The 17,747-nt window shown below is 34.8% G+C and overlaps 2 protein-coding genes across 2 annotated transcripts; both read left to right on the top strand.

Annotated features, from left to right (window-relative positions):
- The first annotated feature begins 7,916 nt into the window (after positions 1–7,916).
- LOC128178388 (uncharacterized) lies at positions 7,917–10,019 on the top strand. The gene is made up of 3 exons (XM_052845522.1): positions 7,917–8,538; positions 9,081–9,211; positions 9,290–10,019. The coding sequence occupies exons 1-3, from the start codon at positions 8,012–8,014 to the stop codon at positions 9,586–9,588; spliced, it is 957 nt and encodes a 318-aa protein (XP_052701482.1). The 5' UTR covers positions 7,917–8,011; the 3' UTR covers positions 9,589–10,019.
- Positions 10,020–15,226: 5,207 nt separating this feature from the next.
- Positions 15,227–17,556, top strand: LOC128175974 (uncharacterized). The gene is made up of 3 exons (XM_052841914.1): positions 15,227–15,845; positions 16,533–16,663; positions 16,929–17,556. The coding sequence occupies exons 1-3, from the start codon at positions 15,325–15,327 to the stop codon at positions 17,246–17,248; spliced, it is 972 nt and encodes a 323-aa protein (XP_052697874.1). The 5' UTR covers positions 15,227–15,324; the 3' UTR covers positions 17,249–17,556.
- The last annotated feature ends 191 nt before the right edge of the window (positions 17,557–17,747 follow it).

Raw genomic sequence — 17,747 nt, forward strand, 5'->3', positions numbered from 1 at the left:
ATGTTAATTCGTGGATGAGAGGTAGCCACGAATTCCACGAAAATTGAGCCGCCACGAAATCTAATGATTCCACAATAGATATTTCATACAAACGTTGAGCTGAAGTGAACTAATAACTCATTCGGAATCCCTTCCTTATATGCATCAAGTCTGAAAGGAACGCGTGTACAAGAATGCATACAAGGAAGAGAAGAAAAATCCAGTAACAGCATTGGCAAGATTAAAATTAATTCAATTTGCTTTCATTAGCCCATTAACGTCACAGAACCATGTAGGTTGGGCTCCATAATGTCTTAAACACACTTCTTGTTTACCTTTTTGCTCTTTCCACATACCGTTTACCAGAATATTTGCTTGTTCAATTAAATAATGCATGGGGATCAGCTGAGGAATTGCCTACAATAATGTAGGCCTCTCAGATTTTTTTTTTACATCTGATGTTTACTGGAGAAGACAAATAATCGGGAAATGGCTACATTATGGCAGCTACCGAGAGATAGGTCTATATCCGGTATAACAACAGACAAGCAATCACAAGGTATCACAAAGTACATGTATTACGAAGACATTTTACTTTTTGTTTTATACATACAGCTGTACAATAATATAAAGACATCACTTCAGCATCAATAGAACTAATATAGATTAACCCAAAAATTTAAAAAAACAACATTAATATAAACAAATTTAATTATTGATTACAGTTTATTAAATTCAAACAATAAGTATGCATAGAGTCGGCCGCTATTCCATTTATTTTATTTTTATTTTAATTTGTTTGGGGGGGGGGTGAAGGATAGTTTAAGGTGTATCTTTTTGCTTTTACAAAAACATGGTTCAAATACATGTTAGTTTAATTTTTATCTTTCAATCATAAAGTGTTCAAAAAACAATCATTCTACCGGCGCGTTGGCACGTTGATTGTTTTATCACATATTCAAAATTTACTCTATACGCTTGTCATCGCATTCTAAAATATTTCAAAATAAAAAGATCTTGAACAATCTCTTCTTTTTCAATTAATCTTTCTCTACATGGTCCATAAATCTACAGAGTACATTGTTCTATCTTCACCCCTACTTTTATTTAATAAAATACATTGGATCTAAACAAACGATAAACGTGTCCTTTTTTCCACAACAAAAAATATAAAAATAATAACAAGCAGAATTTTTTTTTCACATGAAAAAGAGCAATCGTTGTGCTAAAAAGTCTCATGTTTGCGAGGAAATTAATTTTCTTTCATTTATTTTAAATAATTGTTTTATAGCACAGCAAAAATGTCATTTCATAATAGAATCACATTTCAAATTATAAATCCATAAAGTATAGCGTTCCGGCATGAGACCTGTTCGTTCTGACAACTGAAAAATAAAATATACTACTGAATTAAATGACTTTTTTTGATTTTTATAACCAAATAAATAATCTTTTGAAAGCTTTCAAATCTGTGCGTGTGTGTTCAAAAACAGAAAACCAGGGCTTAAAATGATATGTTACAAACACAGAACGATGATATTAAGGAATAGATCTACAAAGACAGTTAAATCTGAATGTAAAACCTTTTTTTTTATAATTTTCACAGCAAAAACAACTAACATAACAACCCTAATAATCTGTTGGAATGTTCAAAGAAGAAAACGTTAAGGTCAGACGACACGTTCCTCAATTTTAGATAACTTTTTCCAGGAATTTGTTAATGGTTTACTACTACTTTGACAAGCTTTCTTTCAAAAAATTAGGGTACCTTACCAGGCATTTCTGCAAAATACTAGAGTATGCAGTTTCCTATATAATCGTCTTGAAAATACACTTGAATTGCCGGGGCGCCTGTAAAGTGCGAAACGAAATCGAAACGAAACGAAACGAAATCGAACGAAACGAAACGAAACCAATCGAAACGAAACGAAATCAAACGAAACGAAACCAAAAATCGAAACGAAACGAAACGGAATTTAAACAAAACTAATATCATTTTTGACTACATAAAAGTGAAAATAAATTCATTGAAATAAATTTTTGAACCATAAAATATAATTACATGTATGTTTCAGATTGCCGCTGTAAATTTTTAAGCCGATTATCCGAAATTTGCAAAAATCATATAATTGTGTAAATAAGTGATGTTCATTCCTATACCTATTAATGTTTCATTAAATGATATTCAGACGTTAAGAGAGAGAGAGAGAGAGAGAGAGAGAGAGAGATGCCTTAAAACTTATCAGCGACATCACATAGCAAAGTATATACGCAAGTTTTTGGAGAGAGAGAAAGAAAGAGAAAGGTAGAGATATGACGATGATACTGAAGGAGACATTCTAACATCAATTTTCTTTCTATCTATTTGAAATATTGTAAAAATGAAACGATCGAATACAATGTGATGTAGAGCATACTGGTTGGTTACCAGTTTCTAACATATAATAAGAATTGTTGTAATATCTATAGCATGAATTTGGACGTCGTAATTTGACAAAATTAACTTGCAATATAAAGATGATTATACTGTAAACGTATTAAAAAACTGTCTTTACCCCTTTGGCTATGTATTATATTTTGCGGTTTTGGCGGAAAACGGCGTCCGCAAAATCAAGTACATTGCCAAATGTAAAATATATAAGTAGATAAAAAGGTAAATTCAGAAATGCGCTAATTCAAATCCATGCTAACTTGTTGAAAAATTATATTCCGCCAAATATTGTACACCCTAAATCTAGTGCGTTTACAGTATTTACGGAGACATTCCAACTCCACGATTTTTTTATATCGATATAAAATATTGTAAAAATGATTCAAATACATTGTGCGTGCGTGTGAAAGGGGGAGAAAGAGGGGATCATGTTTGATTTAAGGTAAAACACAGGTAAGAAACCTCTTTATATTGCACGTTAATTTTGTCAAATTACGACGTCCAAATTCATGCTATACTTTCTTATCATATGTTAGAAACTGGTACCCAACCAGTATGCTATAAATCACATTGTATTCGATCGTTTCATTTTTACAATATTTCAAATCGATAGAAAGAAAATTGTTGTTAGAATGTCCCCTTCAGTATCATCATCAAATCTCTACCTCTCTCTTTCTTTCTCTCTCTCCCAAAACTTGCGTATATACTTTGCTATGTGATGTCGCTGATAAGTTTTAAGGCATCTCTCTCTCTCTCTCTCTCTCTCTCTCCCTCTAAACGTCTGAATATCATTTAATGAAACAAATTAGAAACATTAAAAGGTATAGGAATGTACATCACTTATTTACACAATTTTATATTTTTTGCAAATTTCGGATAATCGGCTTTAACATTTACAGCGGCAATCTGAAACATACAGGTAGTTATATTTTATGGTTCAAAAATTTATTTCAATGAATTTATTTTCACTTTTATGTAGTCAAAAATGATATTAGTTTTGTTTAAATACCGTTTCGTTTCGTTTCGATTTTTGGTTTCGTTTCGTTTGATTTCGTTTCGTTTCGATTGGTTTCGTTTCGTTTCGTTCGATTTCGTTTCGTTTCGTTTCGTTTCGATTTCGTTTCGCACTTTACAGGCGCCCGAATTGCCGATATAAAAATAAACAATTGTACAGCACAGCGCATTTCACTATATAAGAATTATATCTCCGCCGGGGCGAAGTTGTGAACTCACGACCTCTAGAACCTATACACTTCTGGTAGTGTGCGGCCACGGTTCTAACCACTCGACTATCTAGACACGTAACCAAATCCAAGTAAATTTTGAACATTTTTAAAGTAATTATAAAATTGATATTTTTTATTAGAACTCTTTATTACGAGGAGATAGAAAAAAGATTCTCGAGGAACGTGTCGTCTGACCTTAAAGCAAAATTGGTGCTTATTTTTATACTAGAGAGCAAGCATTATGTAAGTTTCGCTGTCAGTTTTGAACTGTTTTGCTCCTAACATTTAAAATTTTGGAAAATCATGTATGTTAATAAGCTTATGAGTATCATTTTTGTAACTGAAAAATGACATAAAAGCCTTAATAACGCGAAACAGACCTAAAAAAACGCCTTTTCAAAAGGCGTAATTGAACGCGAATAAAGGCATCATAACGCGAAAAAAAAAGGCGTTTTATTATAATATCGTATTTCCAAAAGGTGTGTTATTCCACTGGGGTAGGCCCAGGCTTGATGTGTAACTTCGACGTTTACCATTTTCTCTTGCCTTGCTGGATGTCCCTGTGGTTTTTTTTTTTTGCTACTCAGTTGTAAATGAAGTGTTTATTTAAAAGATGTCACAGTAATTTTCTCGAAAGTTCTTTTTAAATTTATGACCTGTATCTAAACTTGCACAATTTTGGTAAGAATTTAAAGTAAACCTTTATACTTGAGTGAAACCTGCAAGTAATATGTGAAACATTGTTTATGAATTTTAAATAAACTGTACATATGCATTTTTTATTAGAGTTACCCTTCTTTTTCTGATCAAGTGAAGCATTGTGAGAGGGAGTCTTGCTCTGCGTGAAATTCAGATTGGCATGTCGTAGTGCTCCACTACCTTCCATACAAAACACTTGCAATTTCTAGTGCACAAAAAATCCTAGTTTTGGACTTACTATTTTTGAATTTTGAACACATTATATGGAAATGATTATTGCCTACAAAAACTTTCGGACAGTGTACAAGTGATTTCATTTCTTTACTTTATTCAACCATTCTCTTAAACACATAGCTGCGGATTTGTACCTCGGTTTTCCATTTGTTTTTGGGGTGGGTTTTTTTTTCGGGAAGCGCAAACTATATAACCTACATGCTATCTACGTATTATATAACATGCTCGCCGACCTTAGAATTGGAGTGTGTTATATTCACGTGCAGATCGAGAGTTCCCATTTTACATTTTAAAAACCTCATTACTTCATTTTACAGAGATGCTGAGGGTGTTTAAAAGTAGTTCGGAGGCAATTTTTGTGACGACATCCACAGTAAAATGTTGAAAGATGCTTTCGGATTAATCATTTTTTTCAAAATGATTACGGAAATTAGGTTATTTAGCCTAAAAGTCAGAGAAGTCACATTAATTTCTGAGCATCAACAAAATGCCTGATAACTCATTTTTGAGGCAAAAATAAAAAGTTTATTACAGGAGTTTAATTTTTAAAATAATCGATGGCACACTGATTATAATGGCGGCATAATTTCAGAAACAGTGTATTTGTTCATCTCTTATATGTTTCATAGATAAGTTTGCTTTATACTAGTATTGTTCAACTTCCTTATTTCAAAAAGTCATTTCAAGTAATTGGCAATGAGCTACTTTACAATCGAAACAACCCATATTAATTACTAATAGATACACAAAGAAATACAAATAATTCATAACAATTATGCATATCATTCAAAATATGACCAAAATCTGGGGGCTCTGACTCAGCCAGTCATTAAATACTAAATGTATGAGTTGCATTTGGTAAGTCTGTTTATGAATAAACATCATATACTTTGACGTGAAAGGGGGTGTGCGGCCATTATGTGCATTTAAAAATGAAAATAAAAACGTTTTTTGAGTTGGCTTGTTTCTGCCCAAAACTGTTTCCAAAAGATGAAAAAGCAACAAATGTGAGATTCTACATGACTTTGTTGGTTTGTATGCAAATTACGCATACAAGAACAGAACAATGCCTTTCAATCACTTAGAACTGCGCAGCTACAGACTTAAATTCAATACTTAGGAATCTGAACAAAATACGAAAGGAGGTCATTCGTTTAAACTCTAGAACCATTTGTTAAGAAAAGGGTCAAAGCTTGCTTATCTAAGTTGCAACTTTGTCTCAAAAGGGATACCCTATTCTTAAAATGGGCCTCAAAGACCATCAATTCGCACGAGATATTTTTGTTTGTGCCTTGAAGGTACATTTAAGTTATATTCTTATTGCAAATATATGATTTTTTTTATTTTAGACAAATAATTTTTGGACCCCTTCCCTACTTTTAAAAAGAAATTAAGAATAAGAAATTAAAAAAAACTTTGGAACTGGCATAGAGATTTTTGTCACATTCAACACAGATTGTTTTGAATATTGACATTTATATTTTTTCGATGATAATATAACGTCAATGTGCCTCCATAGACACAGGAGTTCTAAGTATATCTGATAAAAATAAGGTACCCTGTCTTGAGGCAAAGTTACTACAATAACGTGCAAGATTTAACTTTTTCGTAGCAAATGGTTGTAAAAAGGACACCAATGAACCCCCTTCATATTTTTTAAAATTTTTAAATCTTCAAAATAAGTCTGTAGCTGCGCAACTCTACAGCTGCTCAAAGTGATTTAAAAGGCATTGTTCTTTGTAATAGAAATTTTAAAAAATTGTTCAAATATGTTCTTCGTAGCAACATGAAGTTATCGCAATGTACAAACTATCTTAAGAAATTGGTCTGCACTGAAAATTAGGACGCTAAAGTTACAGAACTATATAACTATTGAGTGATACAAAATCTTTTTTTTTTTTTAAACATTCTGCCACAATATATGGTCCCTTAATTAACTCTGTAAACAAATAATTTTCTTTAATTGATTTTATTCAATATAGTTTATTGGCGTCGTAAAATATTACTATACGAGTAGAACTAATATATGATGCAAATTTTTCAGACGGGTGGTGACCCTAAATGACAACCCAAAAATAGAGGAACGAGCCTCTTTAATTACGTAATACTGTATACAAGGAAATATTTCCCTCCGTTCTTTTTTTTTGCCCCCTTCGTCCTCGTTGCAATTGTTAGCGGGCGAATTTAAAATATGGTGAATTCCAATGTCTCAAATTATCTCTCTTTAAACCCAGCTGTGTCTGGGCGAATTCAAGACAGGGCAAAACTGTTTGCGTTTTGTAGAAGAGCAAAAACTACACAGGGCGAAAATTACTTTGTATACAATATTTTGACTATTACCCCTGGGGTGGGGAAGTCGGGGACACAACACGAGTTGTACAGCATACACATGCAATGTGCGAAATAGAAAGAGAGGCGAATAAACATTATTGGTGGCACAACTGTCTCGATCATATCATTGTGGCATTTTATATTGAACAATTACAGAGTCCATAACAATTGATCAATAAAATCTACATGGATAAGATTTCATTTCAATCGACACTTTGGGATGCCGAAACATCTCCTGACTGCTATTACACATAACATGATCAAACCTACATAGCATCCATAACCTGGGTTTAAAAAAGTGTTTTTAACTAAATTTCCTTCGGCTAACGGTGTAATTTTTTAATCATGAATGTTTAAAGTTTTAATATTATACCCGAGAACTTAGTTGTTCGAAGTTAAGATTTGCTACTGTTGATTCTCATTTTACGCAGGCTTTTAATTCTACGACTCCGTCTTCAAATTGCAGAATTTAAAATCGCGAGCGCCAAACTGTTGATATGAATTTATATCACTCAAAAGCGTTAACAAAAAAATAATACTTGCAAGATTTTTAAAAGACCCTATTCTTGCTGATATTAAATTCTCGCGTTTAATAAAAGATCTAATATAACCCTGCACTCCATTGTTTGCCAAAAGAGATAGAATCGAATTATAAGCAGTAAAAATTGAATCAGGTAAAGAGCAAATAAATAATTCTCTGGTACATTAACGATGACACTCTATCATCTTGACTGTATGAGTCCTATGAAATAAATGCCAATCGATTTGAAGCTTTTAAAGATGCAAAAACTTAAAGAGGATTTTAGATTATTCAACCCAAAGTACATTGAGTGCGATAATATCTACTATCGTTACTGCTTTTCTGCACCTATATTTTTTTCCAAGAAAAAATTGAATAATGGTGGTAATTTTAATAAGCGAACGAGATTGTAATTGACAGGAATCGATATACCTTCATTGACCCCTTTCTACAGCGTCATCTACTGATGTGAAAGGTGTTTAAAAGACGCCGATGTCAATCTTTTCCAGTTCATTCGGCGTCTATAAATTGATGTCTCTCGGATGCACACAAATACTTTTGCAAGTGTGATCTTAACGTTTTCATCAAATAATGTTCTCCAACGCCAGTACCTCGGTGGTAGATTCTCGATATGATATCCCTGTTGCGGGTCTGGGTACCCCTGCGTTTTACGTTATCCATTCTATGGCAATAACGTGTATTCTAATAAGCTTGTTTTCAGCAATTGCTGTGATTTTTGTATCCTTTCGAACAAAATCTGCGAAAACTTTCTTTAAATCGTGGTCCAAATGCGAGCGTTTTGTGGTATATCTGGCTTTTTATGACGGTCTGTTTAACATGGTACACTTTATGGATCATTTTCACATGGCGGTTGTCAAAGACCATGTCCATCCGATAGAATTATGTGAATACTATGGTTTTATAGTGTTCATGTTTATTTCTGCTCAGATGTTGCTTGTGTCACTGATTGCTATCAATGCGTTTGTGTTGATGAAATTTAGTAAAAACTTAGACCTCGGCAAGTATGATTGGAAGCTGCTATTGCTAACATTTGGATTTCCATTTGTGGAGTGCCTCATTGTTACTGTCGTGGGTAAAATTGGACCGACGGGAGCATCGTAAGAACATTGTCGTTTCTTTTCTATTTTAAAACTCTTTCATTATAAAAGTAAAGAAATAATAGACATTTGTACGGCATGTTTATACAGTCATAAACTACTATTAGGAATTCTTCGTTGTACAAGAATTGTATATGTAAGTTATATACTAGTAATATAAAGAGAGAAAAACATACAAACATTAACATCGTGTGTAAACATCTGCCTAAATAATGATTAATAAGGTTTGCTGTTTGTAATGTACACTGGTTCAATATAACACTAGTATTATAACTAATGCTGAGAAGCAAGACTTCAGATCATCAGCTGGTGAAGCACAGAATAAGGGCTGTTTGTTGAGGACTGGTAAGGCCTAGGAAATATTTTAAATGTTATCTCAAAGCAACATCCAATGGTTTGGCAAATTGCAGTTATATTACGGCATGTATTTCTTAAATAAAATTCATATACATGTACTTTGAAACGTGGGTATTGATATTTCAAATCAAATGTTTTAAGTATTTGAAATTGTTTAATTTGTTATATTTCACAATTTTTGGCAGCTGCGGGGTAACGGGAAGAATTCCGACGCTTTTTCTGACGACAGTTCCGGTGTTAATCGTCATCACCCTGAATTCCGTCATCTACACTCTCACTTGGTCCAAGATACGGGCCGAAACAAAAAGACTGGAAGGTAAGACGTTTTCGGCATATTTACATTTTTTAATTTTAATGCGCTTAATATTTTCACTTTTTTCTTTTCTTCATACAGGTTCTATCGGAGAAAAGGCGAACTCTGATAGAAAATCTACACAGGCTGCTAAAACCATGTCTTTGTTTGTATTGGTGTTTTTCATCCAATGGTGGGCGGCCGCGTTGTATGGGATCTGGATGATGGCCGCCAAAACGGTTCCTTTTGCAATTTTTCTGCTTGTCACTTCATTTTCAAACATCGGAGGGATTTTGAATGGAATTGTCTTCTTAATAATGCGCAAAAACAAATTTCGTAAATCTGCACCCAAGCCGACTGTCGTCTGTGTATCAAACACCGAAGCTACTGAAGTAAATTAAATCTATTTGGGGTTTTTTGTACACAGACTGGAATATTTTTCATAAACTTTTGACTACTAGAATAGATAAATGTGAGTCTGAACTGTACCCGTGATAATCGAAATATTTTATTCAGTGTTTGAAGTTGAACACCGATGCTGCCAATGTGAGATGTATAATATGTACTTTGATTGTTATTGCACATTGTAAAATGTTTATCATTGATTTAGTTGTGTTTTTGTATGTATGTGTATTTCATAGTTAAAACGACTTGACCTTGTATATTATATCATCTGGAGGAAATTTAATGGAGCACAATATTGAATCGTTGTGTGTCGTATAATATTATTTTGATTTATCAATAATAACTAATCAAAGAGGTCAGTTATCTATGTTGTATCCTTAAGTTGTATTCTTAAGAAGTTCTAGTATATCACTGCAGTCGAAGTGTTGTCAGGACCAATAATTGAAAATTATTATCTACTCGATTTTCGATACCAATAAGGTTTTTCTAATTCGATACAATATAATTTTGATTGCAACCTGCTCCCTGGTTGTGTGAAAAGAATTTTTTATATGGTATAAATAATGTTGCCTACGATAAGCCTAACGTCAAAACGTTAATCCTCCTGACTTTACGTGTGACCTTCTTCTTTTTTTATACAATTTAAAGTGATTTAAAGGTCAAATGACCGGCTTTCCCACAAATTAATAGCAAAAAATTAAATTATAAGGAATGAATTCAATAGCTACTCATTTTATACTCATATAAACTGAACTGGAAAAGTTTTGCATATTAAAAAACCTGCTTTATTTGGGGCAGTTAATTAAAAGTGGTTTATTAAAAAGCGTAAAACGTTACATTTTTCTCGTCATGTAACACCTTGTCCATTAGACGTATGAATGTTGCAGGTGAGGTTTTCATTCCAAATGGCATAACTAAAAATTCGTAAAGTCCATATTGGGTCACAAAGGCTGATTTTTCTCTGGAATCTTCTGACAACGGAACTTGCCAGTATCCCTTGGTCAGATCGAAATGACTTAGAAATTTGGCATTTCCAACTTTTTCCAGGATGTCGCTGATTCTTGGGACTGGGTATGCATCTGACACTGTTATTTCATTGAGTTTTCGGTAGTCAATGCAGATTCTGATAGTTCCATCTGGTTTGTTTACAAGGACAACTGGTGAACTCCAAGGGCTATTTGATGGTTGAATTTGTCTCTGCTTCAACATTTCTTCAATTGCGTCCTTCACGGCTGCTTGTTTTGCTTCAGGAATTCTATACGGTCTTTGAAATATTGGTGTTTCTGTTGTTGTTCTGATGCTATGTTCCGTCAGGGTACAATGACCAGGTTTGTTGGTGAAAACATTTTCATATTTTATGAATATTTTGCGGACTTCCTGTTTTTGACAATGGTCTAAATTTTCGCCGAAGTTCAAATCGCTTATGGTTTCGTTGTTTTCAGTGCATGGAGTCGCTTCTTCTAGTCCATCAGTGTCTTCTGTTTTCTCAGCAACAAAGAGTATGGATCTTTTGTACTCTCTCAAGAGATTTATATGGTACACTGCCACTCCGCGTCGTCCTCCAACGTTGACTTTGTAATTGACATCATTGATGCGTTCTGTCACACGGTAGGGTCCTTTCCACTGAGCCTCCATTCGTGATGATTCTGATGGTAACAGGATGAGAACTTCATCTCCTGGTTGGAATTCTCGCCTTGACGCTGTTTTGTCATACCATTTTTTAACGAATTCCTTCCTTTTTGTCAGATTTTCTTTTACAACTGACGTAACGTCCTGTAACCTTTGTCGAATCTTGATTATGTGCTCGATGGTTGACATTTGGATTTCCTCTTCTCCTGCCATAAATTCTTTAATTACCTCCGTTGGTCCTCTGATTGGCCACCCGTAAAGTAGGTCAAATGGTGCGAATCCCGTCTCCTGATGAGGGACTTCGCGGTACGCAAACAATGCATATGGGAGTAGAGTATCCCACTCTAGCTCCTCAGTTGTGCAAAGCTTCTTTAATATCGATTTCAATGTCCCATTGAAACGTTCAGTTTTTCCATTCGCTTGAGGATGATATGGTGAAGTTGTCACTCCCTTCACTTTCAACAATGTGAATAACTCCTTGATGAGTTTACTCGTAAAGTTAGTTCCTTGATCAGTCAAGATAACTTTCGGAATGCCTACCCGGCTAAAGAGTTCAATGAGAGCGTTTGCCACACTCTCAGCATCACAGCTTTTCAATGCGAATGCTTCTGGGTAACGCGTTGCGTCATCAACAATGGTGAGAATGAATCTGTTTCCTTTCTTTGTTTTAGCCAAAGGGCCTACGATATCCATTGATATTTTGAAAAACGGAGTAGATATAATTGGCGTATTGATCATTGGGACTTTCACATTGGTTCTTTTTGCAACTTTCTGACATACGTCACATGAAGAACAGTAATCGCTGATTTCATGGAACATCCCTGGCCAATAGAAAGATTTCAAAATGCGTTCTTTTGTTTTCTCTGTTCCAAGGTGTCCTGCAAGTGGTTGGTTGTGTGCAAGTTTTATGATCGATTGTCGGAGAGTTTTTGGTAGGACAATTTGATATCCCTGCTTTTGTTGGTTTGCCGATGTCCATTTTCGTTTTAAGATTCCATTTTCCCAATAAAATGCGAGTGGTATTGTGCAGGCTGTTTCTGTCGATACAGCCTTATCCCGACATGATTTTAACTTTGGGTCATTCCTCTGAAGTTCTGCAAGTTTTTCTGCATTGATTCCATGTAGGTTCTCAATGTTTACAGTCTCTGTTGTTTCACTGTCCTTAATTGCTTCAATCTCTTTTGGTTTTACATCAGATTCATTCATTTTTCGGTCAAACAATACTTCTTCATTTGTTTCTTGACGCACTTGTGCTCTCGTCACAACATTAACATTCTTCCTGCTAATGACATCATTTCCTAGTAGCGCATCTGCTACCAGAGAAGGAACAAGACCAACCTGTGCATGTCCTTTGAAGTACGGAGTGTCGAGTTTCACTATCCCAATTTTGGCCTCAAATGGCTGCCCGATGGCTGTGTACAGTGTGGTCTTCTGTCCCTCCAAAATGCATGAGGAATCTACCAGGTCCTCCTTGATTAAAGTCATTGACGCTCCCGTATCCTTTACAAAGGAAACTTCCCTGTCATTCACGTGTCCTGGAATGTAGATTAATCCATCACATTCATGTTTAATTATTTTAGACACTAATGAAATTTTAGGACATTTATTAGCAAAATGCCCTTTGCCATTGCATTTAAAACATATCACATCCTTCCTGTGATTTCCATGGTTTTGACCATTTCCTGGTCCCGATCCTTTGCCATTCCCAGTAAATCCCTGAGATGGTCCAGATCCCTTGCCATTCCCGGTAAACCCCTGGGACGGTCCAACTTCCCTTGGTCCTTTTGGCGGTATGTAGTCCTCGGCAGCTTCCACGACAGTAGATGATCCCTTGTTTCTTCTTACCCATTGTGCTTGTGCTGGCGGTAATGCTTTTAGAAAAAATTCTTCTCGCAAAATTTCTATTGGATCCTTGTCCTCAATGGATCTCCGTAGGTACTTATCTATTCTTGAAAACAACCCTCTGTACGTTTCATTTCCTTCACGTTTTACGTTTACGAGTTCATTAAAGTACTCATGTGGGCGTTTTCCATATCGATCAACAAGTGCCTTTCTTAAATCACCGAATGTAGATGATGACTGGGATGAAATTTGACGAGTCTCACCTGTTAAAAGAGTTCTTAATTGTAAGACTTTTTGTTTCTCATTCCATTCAGCTTGCTCCCCGATAGCCTCAAATTCCGATAGAAATGTTAGTATGTCATCACATTTCGGGTCAAACGGTTGTAATTTGATCTTAAACGGCACAGCTTTTGCTGATGGTTCATTTTCCTGTTTTTGCAGTTGAATTTTTTCCCTTTCTAAAGCCAATCTTTCCATTTCTATCTTAAGTTTATCGCGTTCCAAGGCAATTTTTTCTCTTTCCAACTCGATTTCCAAATTTTGATCCTTCTTTGTTGTTTTTTTCTTTAACGGCGGATTTTTAGGTTGCCTAAACAATTGCGGTTGTTCTTCTACAAGCTCATCTTCTGTAAACTCGATTAGTTTTTGGGTTGTAGCTCGCCTTGGCCTTCCTGTGTCATCAACCTCCGTGTCCGACATATTTAATAGGTATTGGTTCACTTTAACTAAAAATTGTTGTCCCACAATAATTAGTAAAATACACTTTTACTACAATCGTTACACCACGACTATGAGTGAAAGTATCCCACCGCTGCCACCAAATTGTTACACGCATAAAACTGAACCCAATCAAATGATTTCTCATCAGTTTATTCCATGTGTGTATCAATGCGAGGTTGAACAAAGACTGACAGAATTTCTTATACAATATCTTTTAAATAGAAATAAAATGTCAAATTCCCACGGACAGGATGGAGGTAATTAAAAGTTAAAACAAAGATTAATGTGAAAATGCTTAGCCTGTTTATAATCTAAAATTTAATTGGAACCAAATCTGCCAAGTCCCACGATTTGAGCGATAAGGTGTGAAAGATAGCGGGGAGAACTGTCAAAGCCTCTCCCCCATTCATAATTTACATCATTTGCTGACCTTACAAGAATTTGTAGAATTCTTACTACAATGAAATTAAGGTTAGAATTTACTCTTAACAATACGTAGATTATGAAAAAATATTTAAATTGTACAAAATTCAAACGCGACCAAAGGCGGACAGATTTATCATTGATGTTACTTTAATACTAATGCAAATGTGTTAGGAAACTCGTGTTTTGTGTTTTGGCGCGGTTACTTTCAAATGTCCATACATTTTACAGCGAAATGTGAAAAAAATGAAATGTAGTACCAATCAGCAATTGAATATATTCAAGCAAATCAATAGATTTCTTTTAAGTGGGGTGTTTAAATTTATCAATATGATGACGGATTTAAAAATAACTTGCTCCATATTGAAGATTATTTTAAGTTATGTTATATGCTTGCATAGAATATATCTGCATAAAATTTTTGAGAAAGCTAAGCTTTCTAAATTACTCACTCCTGTTAAAGTTTGATATTCTTATTGCGGTGCGACCTCTTTCTTTTGTTTTTCATTTTTACAATCATTGTCTTTGATGCGTGTTTCTATGTTAATTTTCTTAACATTTTCTGATCTTAGTTTTATCATAATAATGACAGATATGAGTCAATGAGAGCTGACCGAATCTCATATAGTCAAGGAACATACTCAGTTATTTACTATACATAACGCTGGACCGGAAATCAAAGCAAGGGAAAAACATAAACGCGATAAATTATAATGCTATAAGCGATTTCTGCTCTATTTGGGGAGAATCATTACATTATTTTTAATCATTTTCCCACTTTAGTTAGAAATACATTATTAATACATTTGATAACTTAATCCAAAGCTAAATAAAAAGTAAGGCGTTATAGTTTACAATGGATAAATGTTTTGTGATTCATTTGAATTACAAAAGCAAGGGAATCCTATGTACACATGATGGCAGCAGGTCGAGTTTGCTTAAAATATTTCCGGATTAGTTAAGTTTTAAAATATATTACTTTAATTAAATATTATTGAATGCCGTAGTTGAGTAGGGTTCATGTTTAATTTAGTGATTACAGATTATTGATAATAATAGATGGCGATTTTTATGACACTCTAACATCTGCTCCTTCCGTCTTAGTTTATACAGCAAAAATGAACAACACCAAAAACACGGGCCTCCTCCATTATATGATTCCTGTAGTGGGCTTGGGGACGGCGAATTTCTACCGCATCCACTACCTAGCGATCACGTGCCTGGTATGCAGCTTAATATCAGTCATCGCTATTCTCGCTGTCTCTTTCCGGTCTAAAAAGGTGCGTTCGTTTTACAATTCTTGGACAAAATGCGAACGTTTTGTGGTTTACATGGCTCTCTGCGATGGGTTCTACAGCGTCGTTCACCTGATGGACCACATTCAGGTAACCATCACCCAGTCTCACGTCCATCCTCTGGAGCTCTGTGAAGTCTACGGCTTCGTCATTTTCATGTTCGCCTCGGCCCAAATGCTGCTGACCTCGCTGATTGCAATCAACGCTTTCGTATTGATAAAGTTCGGTAAGAACGTGAACCTTGGGAGGTATGACTGGAAGCTTCTCCTGTTGACGTATGGGGTTCCGTTCATAGATTGTCTGGGTATTATACTGGCTGGTGATATGGGACCGACTGGGATATCGTAAGTTTTTACCATCTGAAACATAAATAATGTGGTCAATACGAAATCTAGGTTGGAATTTTCTCAATCTGATTAGAATCAGATCTTTGTTACGCTCCGAAATTCTGATAGTCGTTTTGTACAGCGACAATCAAAATCGGTGTACAGCGACAATCAGAATCTTTGTACAGCGACTATTAGAATCTGTGTACAGCGACTATCAGAATCTTTTGTACAGCGTCTATCAGAATCTTTGTACAGCGACTATTAGAATCTTTCTACAGCGACTATCAGAATCTTTCTACAGCGACTACATCAGAATCTTTGTACAGCGACTATCAGAATTTTGAAGCATTACACAGAAAGGACCATCAGAATTTCGGAGCGACTATCAGAATTTCGGAGAGTAACAGAGATCTGATTTTAATCTCACTGAGCCTTTCTATTTAGAATGTGCCTAGTGTTTAAAATTAGAAGATTTTATAAAATTATAATAAATACTTAGTTTTCAAAAAATGATATCAAAAATTGTTTTAATTTGACTAACAACTTTTAGTAGTTTTATGATTCACAAAGCTTAAAATATAACTTGCAAAGTATAATACCCAGTTTCGTAATTAATAAAATAAAAATGTACATGTATAAATATATTTATCTTTGTTTGAGCATATTGAGTGCATGGTGATGTGCCTTAATTTCTCTTTTTAGCTGTGGAGTGGCTGGTAAATTTTCCTTCTTGTGTCTCTCCACCATTCCTATATTGGCCGTCATGACCCTCAACATCAGTCTTTACTTACTCACTTGGTTTACAATTCGAGCTGAAACCAAGAGATTGTCAGGTATTCAAAGAACAAATTGTTTCATTATTTTTCATACAATTTCAGAAATTAGTTTGAACTAATTACAAATAATCGCTTTAAAAGTAGCATGCTAAATAACATAAGGTAAATCCGCAAGACCAACTTTCGTTTTTGCAGTGAATTGCATGATACTACGTTTAAAATGTTTTGCTATATCTACAAGTCACGAAAACTAGCCACCGCGAATTTTAATGATTCCCTATAGAATGTATTTCAAATATATCCAGCCCTGTCTATTCTGTAGGTACAATAGGTAACAAGAGCGACAGACCCACACGGGCCGCTAGGACCATGTCCCTCTTTGTGTTGGTGTTCATCATCCAGTGGGGAGCGGCCGCGGTGTACGGGGCCTGGACGATGCTGGATGACCACATCCCTCTGGAGATTGTCTTCCCTGTCATGGCCTTCTCCAGTTTGGGCGGGCTGTTGAATGGAATCGTGTACTTGAACATGCGCATCAAGTCAAAAAGATGGAATACCACTGCAGCTGTTACTATGATCTCGACAAAACAAACTACTGCGGCTCCATTGGGTGACCCAGGAAACTCGCGACAATTGCCGTAAATAAAAACACGATGCCACTTTTTAAACTCAACTGCAATCATCGTTGTAAAATGACATGTAATTTGATTGTACATGTTCTTCTCTAGGAAGCAAAATTTAAATTTGTTTATAAGCACTTGTAAAATTATAACTTTCCTTTTAACACAAAGGAAATAAGTTTGTACTAAAATTATAAGGTATACGTAAATTTTCCTCTGCATGGTGTAAATTACAAGGAGTAAAATTGGTGTAAGTTCTTCCCATGTTTAGAGATGAATAAAATATTTATTGCATCTCAACACCTTAATAAAAAATTAAAACAAAACTTAAATATGATACTCAAAATAATAAATATATATTTACCCATAATAACCATGTGGTTAGAGATGTGAAATTAGGAGATTATCATTCATAAACACAAAAACACCCCCCCCCCCCAAAAAAAAAAAAAAAAAAAAACCACAAAAAACACAAAAAACCAAACAAACAAACAAAAAAACCAAAACACACACAAAAACAA

This window comes from Crassostrea angulata, chromosome 3, assembly GCF_025612915.1.
Source record: "Crassostrea angulata isolate pt1a10 chromosome 3, ASM2561291v2, whole genome shotgun sequence".
NCBI classification, from domain to species: Eukaryota; Metazoa; Mollusca; class Bivalvia; order Ostreida; family Ostreidae; genus Magallana; species Magallana angulata.